At 42.4% G+C, this 15832-nt stretch overlaps 1 protein-coding gene across 6 annotated transcripts in view; it reads right to left on the bottom strand.

Annotated features, from left to right (window-relative positions):
- Positions 1-554: 554 nt before the first annotated feature.
- LOC124001893 (kinesin-like protein KIF13B) overlaps positions 555-15832 on the bottom strand; it is an 89511-nt gene continuing 74233 nt past the window's right edge. For 4 of the 6 annotated variants that reach the window (XM_046309042.1, XM_046309043.1, XM_046309044.1 and 1 more), the window contains exons 34-40: positions 14044-14121; positions 13862-13915; positions 13626-13734; positions 12836-12969; positions 7134-7196; positions 6006-6693; positions 555-5787 (exon numbers count right to left, since the gene is read on the bottom strand). In XM_046309042.1, coding sequence (XP_046164998.1) covers positions 5579-5787; positions 6006-6693; positions 7134-7196; positions 12836-12969; positions 13626-13734; positions 13862-13915; positions 14044-14121 — 1335 coding nt within the window. In that variant the 3' untranslated portion in view covers positions 555-5578. The remainder of the gene's footprint in view (positions 5788-6005; positions 6694-7133; positions 7197-12835; positions 12970-13625; positions 13735-13861; positions 13916-14043; positions 14122-15832) is intronic. The other 2 variants (XM_046309046.1, XM_046309047.1) reach the window with 2 other exon arrangements.

The following is a 15832-nucleotide window of genomic DNA, read 5'->3' as shown; positions in this document are numbered from 1 at the left end:
ACTTATGTTTCTATCTGCTTTATATGCCATGACGTGTTCTACACAAGCTGTTATCGAAGATACCTACTTTTAGATTGTATTTTAAAAAGACACTTTATGGGAGAAACTACCATGGCGCTTCAGTTTCTCCCCTCATAGCTTATTGGTCATCCTGAGTGATTGACAGACCAGGCAGGCAATAGGAGGAAGGAAGACTGATCTGCTGGCTGACACATGTTCAAGGGTTAGGGGTAATTTGGTGTTTTAACCCCCCCCCTTTACAGGGGTAGTTCACCTTGAAATTCAAGTTGACTGGTTTAGTTGTGTAGGTCCTATTATGAATGAACGATTTGGAAACTTTCTCATTGCCAGATGTACACAACGATTGGAGTGTTGGCTGACCAGCGCACATGCAAGATTCAAGGTGCAGAGATGAGACTAACATTGTTTGGGGTGAACTGTCCCTTTAAGTCGTCCAGTATGTCTTGAATGACAGCCAAGCTGACCCGAGGACGGTTTCTGCTAGCCATTAACCCAGTGCTTTGTTCTAATCAAATATGTATCTTACAAGATAAGAGATTTCATATTTTATTTTCAGTTATACTTCCATGTGTAAAGTTCTGCCAAACAGGAATGTATTTTAGATTCATGAAATGCTTTTTATTTTTTATATCATGTTTTGTGTTTTCCATTTGATATGTGCACAATCTGCCGTGTGTGTTTTGTGTTTTCCGTTTTGTGTTGCATTACTCAAAGGCAAAGCTTCTTCCTTCAGGTTTCTGAGGTCTTTACTCGTCTCTCAAGACCGTTAACCTGAGACGTAATGCATATTAAGTAGCATACACTTTGGTTTTGCGTATTTGACAGTCAAATCTCTGCATATTAAACCAGGTTGCATTTGCTACTTAATGAACTTTAACCTTCGTGGGAGGTGCTTTGCCTTTGACGTTCCGAAGGAACGGATATCGCCAGTCCTTGTATTCACATTATGAATGAGTCCTGTTCTGCTACTTCAGAATTTAGTGCCTTTTTTGGACAGTAGACTGTTCTGTAATGAATATGTAGAAAACTATGCCTTTGTTACATTTTTTCATTTGTTTACTGTACCTTCTAGAGAATAAAGAATGTGTGGTTTTGTTGAGCAACTGAAATCTAACTGCATGATTTCACAAAATGTGTATCAACTGGTTCAAATCTTGAACTGGACATTTAACTCGAATTGCAATCAATGCATGGCTTCCGGAAGATTACGCAGCGTTCTCCATAAAACAACTGCAGACGATAGAAATTAAATCAATTCATTTTTTAAATTCTTTCCTTTACAGGGAGATTATTGTCCAGGCGATAAAAAATACATAATTCTTTGGATTTCAGCATAGAATTACACAGAACAATTACATTACATCAAAACCCAAACTTGCGCTCAGATTGTTAAGTCTTAATATGCAAATATATACATAATCAAGCCTACACGCATTCGCTCACAGAAATACTCAAATACACTTCATGACAACACACAATCAGACAAATGATTGATTATAATAATAACTCAAGACTCCAGGACGAGGCACAAACCAGAGTTGGTCTCAAGTGAGTCGTTGTTTACTATATGGGGAGTAGGGTGCCATTTAATGACAAAGACCGGTGTACAAATGGTCTGAAGATCGGGCCCAATTCCATTTCTTTCCCTTCCTCCAGCTCAAACCCCTTTAGTATTGGACAGAAATGAAACGTGGCTCCTGAGTTGGGCGTAAAGATTCTCTGCTCTGTTGATATGTGTGTTAGTGTCCTCTAACGTGAACTCCCATGGTCCCATGTGGCGTGAATAAAGTCTAATAATATACAGGTCTCTATGGAGGGAGTTTAAGGGCTTGCAGTTATTGAGTCTCTCATTGCCAGACTGGGTTTAATAACTAAAAGCCTCTGAGGGGGACAGACTGGTAGACTGAAGGCCACATAAAGGCAGGTGTCATATTGCTCTGAGCTCTGGACCAGGGTTGCCAAAGATATACAGGAAATGCATGTAAACAAATGTAAACTCTTGAAATATTATTTCCCCCATAACAGTTTGTTGCATCTGTGTCCTTGGGCCTTTAAAAATATATGCACAGTAGCACTTAACAACAAAAATATTTTTTTTAAACATGCCTTTTGTGGAATGATGAAAGGGTAACTGTATAGACGGATCTTTAATCAGGTATAGACAGTATAAGGGTCAGGGGTGTATTCATTAGTTGCAGACCGTAGCAAAAGTGGTTTTCCATTTACTCCACACAAGAGTTTCTATTGGACCAATTCAGGTAGGTCCCGTTTCGTTTGCTTCTGGTTCCTAGTGAATACACCCCTGATGTGGTTCTGAGCGCAAACAGTCACAACCATATATGGTCAAATATAAAGTCCATGATGACGCCTATTGAAATGAAAACCAGAGGATGCAGGTATGACAAATGACTTTCTCCCGTTACACAGCATTCAGGTACATGTGTACCTGCTTTTCAGTACAAAAATGTATATGCACTACTGTAAGTCGCACTGGATAAGAGTGTCTGCTAAATGACAAAATAATATTGACAGAAATGAGGAAACATTGCCTTTAAAAGGAGCATAGCCGACAGTGTGAACAGATTCAAGCTCCGCCTCACTGCACCTATTTTGAGTCAGAAGCGAAGACTCCATCGGCAATGTGAAATAACCCAGAAAAGTGACTTCATAATGAAAGGTGTTTGAATCAGAGCTACTTCCTGATGTGAGAGACAGAAACAGAGTGAGGCACGGAAATAAATAGATAAGCCTGAAGTGATCTCAAAACACTCTTCTCTGTGCAGAGAGGTGAGAAGACGAAGGCCAAATCCATCCGATACACCACCTGCTCTCTCTTCATTACAACACTGCGCGTTCACACACACACTCAGTTCCCCTCCTATTACCACAAGTATGATCACTCGATAAACACGACGACAAACTTTAAAAAAACGCCAGCTATAGCTATAGAAAGAGCAATGTAAAGTGTCTGACCAACTTGGGGACAGTACATGACAATAAATAAGCACTTGCCAGTCATCAACTCCTCCTTACTTTCTCCCATCTCAAGTGGTGTATAGAAGGCTAAAAAGCAAGACTAGAATGTCAATGATCGAATCCATTTACAGTTATATAACAGTGACTATAGCAGCACCATTTCTCAGAAAATCACTTGTGCAAGCAACAATTTTTTTCAGTACAATTTAGAAGGATTTAACTATTTCACACGATAAAGGAATATGTACAACCATTTATATACAGTATATCACAAAATGATATACTTGGGCCCAATTTGGACATTTTCACTTAGGGGTGGACTCACTTTTGTTGCCAGCGGTTTAGACATTAATGGCTGTGTGTTGAGTTATTTTGAGGGGACAGCAAATGTACACTGTTATACAAGCTATACACTCACTACTTTACATTGTAGCAAAGTGTCATTTCTTCAGTGTTGTCACATGAAAAGATATACTCAAATATTTGCAAAAAATGTGAGTGGTGTACTCACTTGTGATATACTGTATATATAACATTGCAAATTTGGGATTCTCTTAAATCAGATGATAAAGAATCAAAAGAAATGTCATAGCGTTGGGGTGAAGGGGTTTAGCGTTCAGCTCATTCATGTGACTGCTGGATGGACTCATGTTAAAACCCACTCTGCATCTCCTTACAGTTTGTACCTCCACTCACGAGGTGAGAATACAGTTTACATTTCTATTCAATGGAATTTCAAAAAGAGGCAAATCTGCAGTTGTTACATCTATTTTTGGATGTTTAAATTAATGACATACACCCACTGATTAATTTGAGAGCTGGTTACATTTCTCCAGTCCCATTCCTATTTACCAAAACTGTGGCGGGGACACCACTTTGTTGTTGTTGTTTGAACCGCAGATTGCCCCTTTAAGTATTAACTTCAAATGTCTAATAAAAATGAGATTCACTACATTTTGTAAGAACTTCAGGGATCAATTAACATTTGAAATAATATTCCATAGTTTCAAAGGAAATAACTCGTAAAACACTCCCACAACCTTCTTTCATCTCCCAAAGCCATTGACTCAGTATGTAAATGATAGACCCTATTACAGATCTGCATCTTCACACAAATGGTGAATGTAATGCAGAGATCTTTATCCCCCAAACACAAATCAATGACCAGCATAAAACATAACAGATCCTACCTTCCATCCAACATCCACACGTTACATAAAGCTCCACAATGTTAACACAAAGTTACATGCAGACCATACATCACACTGCTACTTCCTCAAACAGTTCTAGAACCAAAGACAACCATTCTGCTAACACACAACACCACAGTCAGTCACCAAACTAACCTCCAACGTGCAAAATCTCCCAGTGAGCACTTGATGTTAAAAGGACATTGAGAAAAGCAATTTCAACCAATTTTGCTCCCTGGGCTTCTCATAGTGGAACCATCCTTCAACTTACAATTTAAAACCAACGGCTATTACTTTCGTACAAACCACGTCGTCATAACGACGGTGCTTCATCTTTCAGATCAGCCGGAAACATGCACACACAGATGTGCATATACACACGCACAGGGATAATTGTTCTCCCAGCCTATACTGTAAATTGCCATGGTTAAATTCAGCTTCAAGGGCCAAAACACACACACACACACACACACACACACACACACACACACACACACACACACACACACACACACACACACACACACACACACACACACACACACACACACACACACACACACACACACACACACCTTCTCACAGGTACATCCATGTCCACTCTGTAGTCCCTGAGATCACCTCACACTTACACAAGGCATTCTCGTCAAAGCTCAACAGAGGGAGAAACTAAGAAATATAACAAAGAAAAATAAACCCATGAAGGCACATTCTGGAAGAATCGATAATTTCAGATGAATGACTTTACACAGGGGATAGATACAGTAACTGTTAAAATGTCAGTCCACAAAAAGGACTGATAATATCATTTAATTAAAAGGGACAGTTCCATTCAAAAATAGGGGGGGGGATAAATGGACAGTTCCATTGACAAAAGAGGGGCGTTGCAGGTCAGGGTCCGGTGGAATAGTCGTCTCATTCTTTCAGAAGGATTCTCCAAGTGTGACCAGAGTTTGATGACATCAGAGAGCGTGATGTCATTACTTCAGAACGTGAACCTTGGCCCGAGGAGAAACAGTTCCTGTGGGCCACTTCATACAGACAGCAACACTCTGTAGACTACTTCAGGTGCTGTGGAACCACTCAGGGCCTGCCACCAGTGCTGTGTCCAGATGGGGAGACAGCAGGGGCTTGTTGGGTAAAGGTCTTCCCTATTGAAATGAACCCAGACAGATCAAACACAGAGCACTAAGGTACTGCTCCATAGCTATGGGTGGGCTTAGGACAGGGACCGTTTTCCATTAGATGCAGTTGTATTGCATAGTTAGTGGGAGATTGAGAGAGAGGGTGCTAAGCGAGACGGAGGCTTAGAAACAGGATGTGTGGGTTTTCTACTTTTCTAGGATGTGTAGAATAATGGTCTCTCCCAGACAAGCCTGTTTCTCTTCAGTTCAGCTGCTCCAGGACTTGCGGTTCTCCCCTCTCCTGATAGTGGACTCTCCCCGCAGAACGGGCTGGTAGAACTCGCCGCTGCGCCGGTTCTCCGGGTTCCGTTTGGTGGAATGCTCCCGTCGGAGAACCCGGTCGGGACGCACCAGGACACCGTAACCAGGGTTACAGCGGAAGTAGTGGCGCCCGCCTACAGAACCGTCGTTCTTACCTGTACAGAGAGAGAGAATAAGAGAAATGGGTGAGGGGTAAACAAGGAAGAGAGTTGGTTTAGTACTAAGCATTGCCTGCTCTGATGATTCTCATGTACATGTGGACAAGGCCCTCTAGATTTGTTATTTTCAGGCTATTTGCTTAGAGTTACATTTCTTCTAGTGTCATTATGTTGAGTCATGCGATTCTGTGTGAACAGTAAACACACAAACACACCTGAGGGCGAGTCAAGCTCCACCCCGACCCACACGCCCTCGGCGAACTCAGTGTTGCCCACGTAGCGCACTGTCCCGTCCTTATTGGCTCCCACCGTCACGCACACCCCCTCTCTCAGCCAATCAGGTAGCACGTAGTCGCAGCCGCCATCCTCGTCGTCCAGGACGATTTCCAGTCTCTCTAGACTCCCTTGTCTTCCTCCTCCTCTCGCCTCCACTTCCTCCCCCAGGATGCGCTGCTGGAATGACTTCAGGTCCGACGTCGACACCCTCTGTACGGAGAAGGGCTTGTTGCCTGTGGTGACGCTGTAGCCGGGACCTGTGGTGGCCATTTTGTTGTCGTACTGAGGAAAGGCAGCAGTAACACCGTTCCGTTCAGCTCGCTGCTGGGTTCTGGGTAACGTAGTTTCAGGAGCATCAATCCCCTCTAGTCCCACCCCTGCATCTAGGAGGGTGAGGGAGGAGGAGGAGGGGTGGAGGGGGGTGGCAGGGTGGTCACCAGCGGCGCTGGCTGAAGCCTCGGTCAGGGTTGCCGTGGAAACACTAGTGGAGAAGTAGCCGCTGGAGGCCTCGCTGATGGGGCTGAGGGGATAGTCATGCTGGGAGGACGGAACAGGGGCGTCGGTGGACTCTGACCACCTGTCATTGGTCAAGGCCGGGATAAAGGCGGTCCTCCCTACCTTAGCAACCTACGGGGAGGAATCACGGCAATGGCAATCACACCACAACAGGAATTTAAGAACTCCCAACAAACTTAAGACTGACTGGAGCAAACCAAGACATCATGATGCCAACACAATTATCAAAATCATAATGATCATCATCATCTTCATCATTATCATCATGAGATCCTCAGATCCCCTAGCTTACTACCAACCATAGCTTCATATTACAGTCAATACACTGTCTCAGCCTGGATAGTTGTTGAAAACTAACTGATTTCAACTAATCAACAACAAATAGACTGATCTCTAACAAACTACAACTCCCAGTGACCACAAGAAGTTGAAAAGACGTCCTTTTAAACATATTTTTAACATCTTGTGCTCATAGGGAATGTTGGTTGAACAAGGGGGAGCAGGCAGGAGGAGAGTTGAAAAGAGATGACAGTCTGACAGATGGTTCTTACCGATTCTGTCCGGACCCTGCCGTCTTCAGGCCCCGTCGTCTGCATGATGATACGAGGCATGTGCTGCCAGGAAGAGAGAGAAACACAATTATTGTTCAAATTATTGAAGGTTCAATTATTCATTGAAATACATCAGTATTGTCTCACATTGTCCATAATTTTATGTGTTAATGTAAAAATTCAAAAGCTCAGTTGATTATATTCAGCTCTTGACAAAAATGGCTTTAATCCCTAAAAATAATGGCTAAATCCATAGTGGAATTATCTGTCTTGAAAGAATGACAGATGGTAGTATTACTAAAGATATATTGTCTTTATGGAAATTAAATAGCAAGCTTGGTATATCCTACATCCAGTGTTCAGCGACTTTTGACTTCATTATATATGGACATAACCAACTCAGTGGCATGTGGTTTGAGTGTCTGCCCTGAGATTGGAAGGTTGGGAGCTCAATCCCCGGCCGAGTCAAACCACTGCATTAATGAGATAGATTGGGGGGAAAGGCCTGGCAGTTTTTTGTTCTTCCTTTACCTTATGTCTTGGCCACATCGGTTAGCGTTTGCCGGCCGAGAACACTCAGCACCTCTGAAAAGAGTGCCGGCCCTTAATTTGAAAATATGTGTGCTAATCGATTCTACATGTAGAAACACACAAAAATGTCCACCGGCTGGTTTGGCTGGACGATATGGCCTAAAGTATTCAGACCCCTTCCCCTTTTCCACATTTTGTTACTGTAATGGGAATTTTAATGTTTGTGCTTTTCTTATAACCAATTTCTGTGTTCATGCAAGTGGCTGACTGATCAAATCCTCACTATCAGTAGCTGCAATGGATGTCTCAGTTTCAAGTTCTCAGCTTAGAGAGAAGAAGCCTCGTGAGGTATTGGTCGAAAAACAGTGTGAACCTCAACACCCCTTCTAACCGGCTGAAATAACGGCGAAAATGGCGTTCAGTATGGTCCTTCACCACTTCTACCGTGAGACCAGAGTCCAAGCCAGCAACCTGTACACAGCATCCAGTCGAAAGCTATCAACTGCTCTTTCTCTCAGGAGTGTGACATGGGTCCATGTGGAGGGAGCATGGAGACCCAGTCAAAACCTCTCTCATGCTGCTGGTGTACTGGTAGGAAAATGGACAAGACATGAGGGACTGTAAAGGACAGCGTGAGAGACATTATCAAGGACCATCCACTTTGAACATGTGCCATTAAAAGGAAGAACGGAAACACTATCTGAAGAACACGAAGAAACACCAGGAGAGGAAGGATGAGTGCTGGGGACAGAGGGGTGTGGTCCACTGTGCCCGTCATTTGTTTAGGCTTATCCAATATTGTTTATTTGGGGTATCAGGTTGATTGTGGAGGTCTGCACACTGCAAAATGTATAGTATTTTAGACTAAGAATGCACTGAAATACCAATCTGTCATTACCACAAGGAGAAAGGTTAGGGTCTTAAATGAAAGTGATAGCACCAACATGAAGCACTAAGGACTGTCATTCTAAATTTGATTTAGATACTTTATCAATAGTTACAATTGTGATTTGGAAAGGCAGGGCTTCTAGAGACAGAACTGTGCCCTAAATATGTGAGGACCGCTACTAGACTGTAGCTTGGGCTAACCCTGCCTCAATCTCATTCTTAGCAAGTTTGGGAGGACTGTTATAACGTGTTCTCTTTCTCCTCCCTGTGAAATGTTATTAACATGCTGATAGGTGATCTGTGTCTCATGTTGTTTACTGTTATAACCTGTTCTCTTTCTCCTCCCTTTGAAATGTTATTAACATGCTGATAGGTGATCTGTGTCTCATGTTGTTTACTGTTATAACCTGTTCTCTTTCTCCTCCCTGTGAAATGTTATTAACATGCTGATAGGTGATCTGCACCTCATGTTGTTTACTGTTATAACCTGTTCTCTTTCTCCTCCCTTGAAATGTTATTAACATGCTTAGGTGAACTCATGTTGTTTACTGTTATAACCTGTTCTCTTTCTCCTCCCTGTGAAATGTTATTAACATGCTGATAGGTGATCTGCACCTCATGTTGTTTACTGTTATAACCTGTTCTCTTTCTCCTCCCTGTGAAATGTTATTAACATGCTGATAGGTGATCTGTGTCTCATGTTGTTTACTGTTATAACCTGTTCTCTTTCTCCTCCCTTTGAAATGTTATTAACATGCTGATAGGTGATCTGTCTCATGTTGTTTACTGTTATAACCTGTTCTCTTTCTCCTCCCTTTGAAATGTTATTAACATGCTTAGGTGACATGCTGTTCTCTTTCTCCTCCCTTTGAAATGTTATTAACATGCTGATAGGTGATCTGCACCTCATGTTGTTTACTGTTATAACCTGTTCTCTTTCTCCTCCCTTTGAAATGTTATTAACATGCTGATAGGTGATCTGTGTCTCATGTTGTTTACTGTTATAACCTGTTCTCTTTCTCCTCCCTTTGAAATGTTATTAACATGCTGATAGGTGATCTGCACCTCATGTTGTTTACTGTTATAACCTGTTCTCTTTCTCCTCCCTTTGAAATGTTATTAACATGCTGATAGGTGATCTGTGTCTCATGTTGTTTACTGTTATAACCTGTTCTCTTTCTCCTCCCTTTGAAATGTTATTAACATGCTGATAGGTGATCTGTGTCTCATGTTGTTTACTGTTATAACGTGTTCTCTTTCTCCTCCCTTTGAAATGTTATTAACATGCTGATAGGTGATCTGTGTCTCATGTTGTTTACTGTTATAACCTGTTCTCTTTCTCCTCCCTTTGAAATGTTATTAACATGCTGATAGGTGATCTGTGTCTCATGTTGTTTACTGTTATAACCTGTTCTCTTTCTCCTCCCTTTGAAATGTTATTAACATGCTGATAGGTGATCTGTGTCTCATGTTGTTTACTGTTATAACCTGTTCTCTTTCTCCTCCCTTTGAAATGTTATTAACATGCTGATAGGTGATCTGTGTCTCATGTTGTTTACTGTTATAACGTGTTCTCTTTCTCCTCCCTGTGAAATGTTATTAACATGCTGATAGGTGATCTGCACCTCATGTTGTTTACTGTTATAACGTGTTCTCTTTCTCCTCCCTGTGAAATGTTATTAACATGCTGATAGGTGATCTGTGTCTCATGTTGTTTACTGTTATAACGTGTTCTCTTTCTCCTCCCTGGGAAATGTTATTAACATGCTGATAGGTGATCTGCACCTCATGTTGTTTACTGTTATAACGTGTTCTCTTTCTCCTCCCTTTGAAATGTTATTAACATGCTGATAGGTGATCTGTGTCTCATGTTGTTTACTGCTCCTCCTCACTAACAGTAGCTGCAATTTGGCAGTACGCCAGACCTGGTTTTGAGAACTAACTACAGATATCTCACTTTCAAGGTCTCAGCTTAGAGAGAAGAAGCCTCGTGAGGTGTTGGTCTGTCACATGTTATGAACCAGTGTTGATCGGTCACATTAATGAAAGAAAACGGTAATGATGAATGAATTATGCTAAATCATGCAAATATAACTTGTCTGTGTATAGCCGTATATAAGAGCTGCTGGGACTACCCAAGCAGAGCTCCTGATTGACGTGTACTATGGTGCATTGTTGTGGTCGGAAGCTCTCCAGCACGCTGGCAAACAATGATTCATTTAAGATCAACTTTGAGTGACCTTGTTTAAGAATTTCCACAACATTACCTTACAGCCTTCTTCTAAAATGTATTAAATAGTTTCCCCCCCTGAAAAATCTACACACACTACCCCATAATGACAAAGTGAAAACAGTTCAGAAATGTTTGTTAATGTATATAAAAAAACAGAAATACCTTATTTACATATGTATTCAGACCCTTTGCTATGAGACTCAAAATTAGGCTCAGGTGCATCCTGTTTCCATTGAACATCCTTGAGATGTTTCTGCAACTTGATTAAGTCCACCTGTGGTAAATTGAATTGATTGGACATGATTTGGAAAGGCACACACCTGTCTATATAAGGTCCCACAGTTGACAGTGCATGTCAGAGCAAAAAACCAAGTCATGAGGCCAAAGGAATTGTCCGTAGAGCTCTGAGACAGGATTATGTCGAGGCACAGATCTAGGGAAGGGTACCAAAACATTTCTGCATCATTGAAGGTCCCCATGAACAGTAGCCTCCATCATTCTTAAATGGAAGAAGTTAGGAACCATCAATACTTTTTTCTTGAGCTGAATGCCGGCCAAACTGAGCAATCGGGAAGAAAGGCCTTGGTCAGGGTGGGGACCAAGAACCCGATGGTCATTCTGACAGAGCTCTACAGTTCCTCTGTGGAGATGGGAGAACCTTCCAGAAGGACAACCATCTCTGCAGCACTCCACCAATCAGGCATTTATGGTAGAGTGGTGAGACAGAAGCCACTCCTCAGTAAAAGGCACGACAACCCGCTTGGAGTTTGCCAAAAGGAACCTAAAGACTCTCAGACCATGAGAAACAAGATTCTCTGATCTGATGAAACCAAGATTGAACTAAATGCCAAGTGCCACGTCTGGAGGAAACCTGGCACCATCCCTACGGTGAAGCATGTTGGTGGCAGCATCATGCTGTGGGGATGTTTTTCAGCGGCATGGACTGGGAGACTAGTTAGGGTCGAGGCAAACATAAACAGAGCAAAGTACAGAGAGATCCTTGATGAAAACGTGCTCCAGAGCGCTCAGGACTTCAGACTGGGATGAAGGTTCACCTTCCAACAGGACAACGACCCTAAGCACACAGCCAAGACAACGCAGGACTGACTTCAGGACATATCTCTGAATGTCCTTGAGTGGCCCAGCCAGAGCCCGGACTTGAACCTGATCAAACATCTCTGGAGAGACCTGGAAATAGCTGTGCAGCAACGCTCCCAATCCAACCTGAGAGAACTTGAGAGGATCTGGAGAGACGAATGGTGTGCCAAGCTTGTAGCGTCATACCCAAGGCTAGAGGCTGTAATCGCTGCCAATGGTTATCAACAAAGCTACTGAGTAAAGGGCCTGAATACTTAAGTAAATGTGCTTAGTTTTTTCTTGTTAAGAAATTTGCAAAAATGTCTTAAAACCTGTTTTGTTTTGTCATTACAGGGTATTGTGTGTAGATTGATGAGGGAAAAGACAGAAAGTCAAAGGGTCTGAATACTTTCCGAAAGGCACTGTACCTCACCCCCCCGGGCCTTATTGCTTAATAATAGCACTAAACCGCCCTAGACCATTCTATCCCCAGTCTGTCTTCTGAGAGAGGCTTGTCTAAAAGCCTCTTATACAAGTGTGTTTCATCTGGCAGCTGAGTAACAGTCACTGGTCTAGATGGTACTTCCTCTGAATGCCCTAAATACCATCTCCACTTTCCTCTGCTTAAATGCAGATGATGATGGGTCTCATTGTGAAGGCAGCACTTGGTAAAAGGCCTGATAGACAAAATGAAAATGGAAATACAGGCTACACTGAAAAAAGGAATGGATTACAGCAATGGCTTGAGGCAGAGGATGGGGAGACAGTGAACTATAGTGGATTATAGACTCACATCGACCATCCAGTTTCTCTGGGCTCCCAGTTACTGACTGGTGTTGTGGCTAGAAACAGGGTTTGATTTATTTGGTGTATCACAAGAAAATGGGAAAGGATTCAATGGGGTTACAAGATAAAAAAGGGAAGGGCTTATTTTAACCAAGGTCAAAAGGTCACTGGGGTTTGTGCATCCTACCTGTAGAGAGTGGGGTGAGGGGCGTAGGGGCTCCTTCTTGTCCTCGCGGGCAGGGAACAGGGACTTGAGCAGCTTGGGCATCTGCGGCACCAGGGCTTTGACTGAAAGATAAGAGGCAGCAAGCCCTGAACGACCTGAGGGGAGAACCGGTGAGAGAGGAGGAGGAAAGGGAGGAGGAAGAAAAGATGAGGAGCAGCGGGAATAAAAGATGGAGAGGAGGAAAAGAGGATGGTGAGGAGGATTGGAAGGTGTGGGGAAGTGTGAGAGATTAAGACAGGAAGTTGAAAAGCAAGCCCAGGAAATGACATTGAAAAAAGACACACAATGAAGAAAATGGCTGGACCAGGTCAGCGAGACAAGACAAAGAATTTATTAAAATTACTGAAAATAATCAAATAAAGATGATTGTAGCATGTGATAACATATTATAATCTCTGGATTATAATCATAAAAGACTGCCAATTAATCTGAATGATTAACTGTCATTGGTCACACATTCATTACAATGACATCATTACTGAGAATGTGAAATCAAAGAAAGAAAACAGACAATATGACTACTGTATGTAACACACTTAAAACACGAGATAACACTAGTAGACAGGACAGACAGAACCACACCAAAGGTCTACTGCACAGAAAAAATAGATGACAGGAGGGGAGAGAGGGGAGACTGAGGTAGAGTCAGCCAGTCAGCAAGGCCAGGTTAGTAGAGCAGTCTAGGGGTAGAAAGGTAGAGAGGACAATGGGGCAGAGGGAGGGGCGAGGAGATGGGGAGTCAGGTTCTTACCTTGCTCTGGGTCCTGGCTCTGGTTCTGTGGGGGAGTAGTAGGGGGAGAGGAGGAGGGGCGAGGCTGGGGCGAGGTCATGAAGATGTCCTGCTGGCTCTCCCAGCGAGTCTGGAGCAGAGAAGACAGAACAGCAGAGGGGGGTTAAAGATGTGAGCATTGATCTGTGTACTTTGGCACGTGGGGTTGTTCAGTTTGAGTATTAACAGTGGCACAGCTTCAACAGGGTTGTACACACCTTGTTGTCGTCCAGATTGCAGTCAGAGGACAAGTCCTGTCTGCTGCCAGAGAGCTGAAGACGAAAAGGAGAGAGAAAGAGAGAGGGAGGGAAAGGACTAATGTCACGACCTCAGTGGCTTAAAACTATTCAATAAATCAATAGCACCCAGTAATACCCCCAACAGAAGATGTGCCATGTACCCTGTGGACACTGGGGGAGCTGAGACTGCGTCTGTTACCCTTCCCTTTCCCTGCCAGGTGCTCCTTCACCGCCACTTCCTGCGCACACACACATGAAATAAACAACAGTATCATTAATAAAAATGTGTGCTAAGCATGTGAACAGCGTTTTCTGGTGACCCAAAGGGGTTCACGTTTTGTTTGTTGCCCTAGTTTTACACAGCTTTTTCCAATAACCAACTCATCATCAGCCAAGTTTCCCTAGTATTACACATCTTTTTCCAATAACCAACTCATCAGCCTTGTTTCCCTAGTATTACACATCTTTTTCCAATAACCAACTCATCATCAGCCTTGTTTCCCTAGTATTACACATCTTTTTCCAATGACCAACTCATCATCAGCCTTGTTTCCCTAGTATTACACATCTTTTTCCAATGACCAACTCATCATCAGCCTTGTTTCCCTAGTATTACACATCTTTTTCCAATAACCAACTCATCCTCAGCCTTGTTTCCCTAGTATTACACATCTTTTTCCAATAACCAACTCATCAGCCTTGTTTCCCTAGTATTACACATCTTTTTCCAATGACCAACTCATCAGCCTTGTTGCCCTAGTATTACACAGCTTTTTCCAATGACCAACTCATCATCAGCCTTGTTTCCCTAGTATTACACATCTTTTTCCAATAACCAACTCATCAGCCTTGTTTCCCTAGTATTACACATCTTTTTCCAATAACCAACTCATCAGCCTTGTTGCCCTAGTATTACACAGCTTTTTCCAATAACCAACTCATCATCAGCCTTGTTTCCCTAGTATTACACATCTTTTTCCAATGACCAACTCATCAGCCTTGTTTCCCTAGTATTACACATCTTTTTCCAATAACCAACTCATCATCAGCCTTGTTGCCCTAGTATTACACAGCTTTTTCCAATAACCAACTCATCATCAGCCTTGTTTCCCTAGTATTACACATCTTTTTCCAATAACCAACTCATCAGCCTTGTTTCCCTAGTATTACACATCTTTTTCCAATAACCAACTCATCATCAGCCTTGTTTCCCTAGTATTACACATCTTTTTCCAATAACCAACTCATCATCAGCCTTGTTTCCCTAGTATTACACATCTTTTTCCAATAACCAACTCATCAGCCTTGTTTCCCTAGTATTACACATCTTTTTCCAATAACCAACTCATCATCAGCCTTGTTTCCCTAGTATTACACATCTTTTTCCAATAACCAACTCATCAGCCTTGTTTCCCTAGTATTACACATCTTTTTCCAATGACCAACTCATCAGCCTTGTTTCCCTAGTATTACACATCTTTTTCCAATAACCAACTCATCATCAGCCTTGTTGCCCTAGTATTACACATCTTTTTCCAATAACCAACTCATCATCAGCCTTGTTTCCCTAGTATTACACATCTTTTTCCAATAACCAACTCATCAGCCTTGTTTCCCTAGTATTACACATCTTTTTCCAATAACCAACTCATCATCAGCCTTGTTGCCCTAGTATTACACAGCTTTTTCCAATAACCAACTCATCATCAGCCTTGTTTCCCTAGTATTACACATCTTTTTCCAATAACCAACTCATCAGCCTTGTTTCCCTAGTATTACACATCTTTTTCCAATAACCAACTCATCATCAGCCTTGTTTCCCTAGTATTACACATCTTTTTCCAATAACCAACTCATCATCAGCCTTGTTTCCCTAGTATTACACATCTTTTTCCAATAACCAACTCATCATCAGCCTTGTTTCCCTAGTATTACACATCTTTTTCCAAT

This window comes from Oncorhynchus gorbuscha, linkage group LG17, assembly GCF_021184085.1.
Source record: "Oncorhynchus gorbuscha isolate QuinsamMale2020 ecotype Even-year linkage group LG17, OgorEven_v1.0, whole genome shotgun sequence".
Taxonomy (NCBI): domain Eukaryota; kingdom Metazoa; phylum Chordata; class Actinopteri; order Salmoniformes; family Salmonidae; genus Oncorhynchus; species Oncorhynchus gorbuscha.
This window is presented reverse-complemented; position numbering and strand designations above follow the sequence as displayed.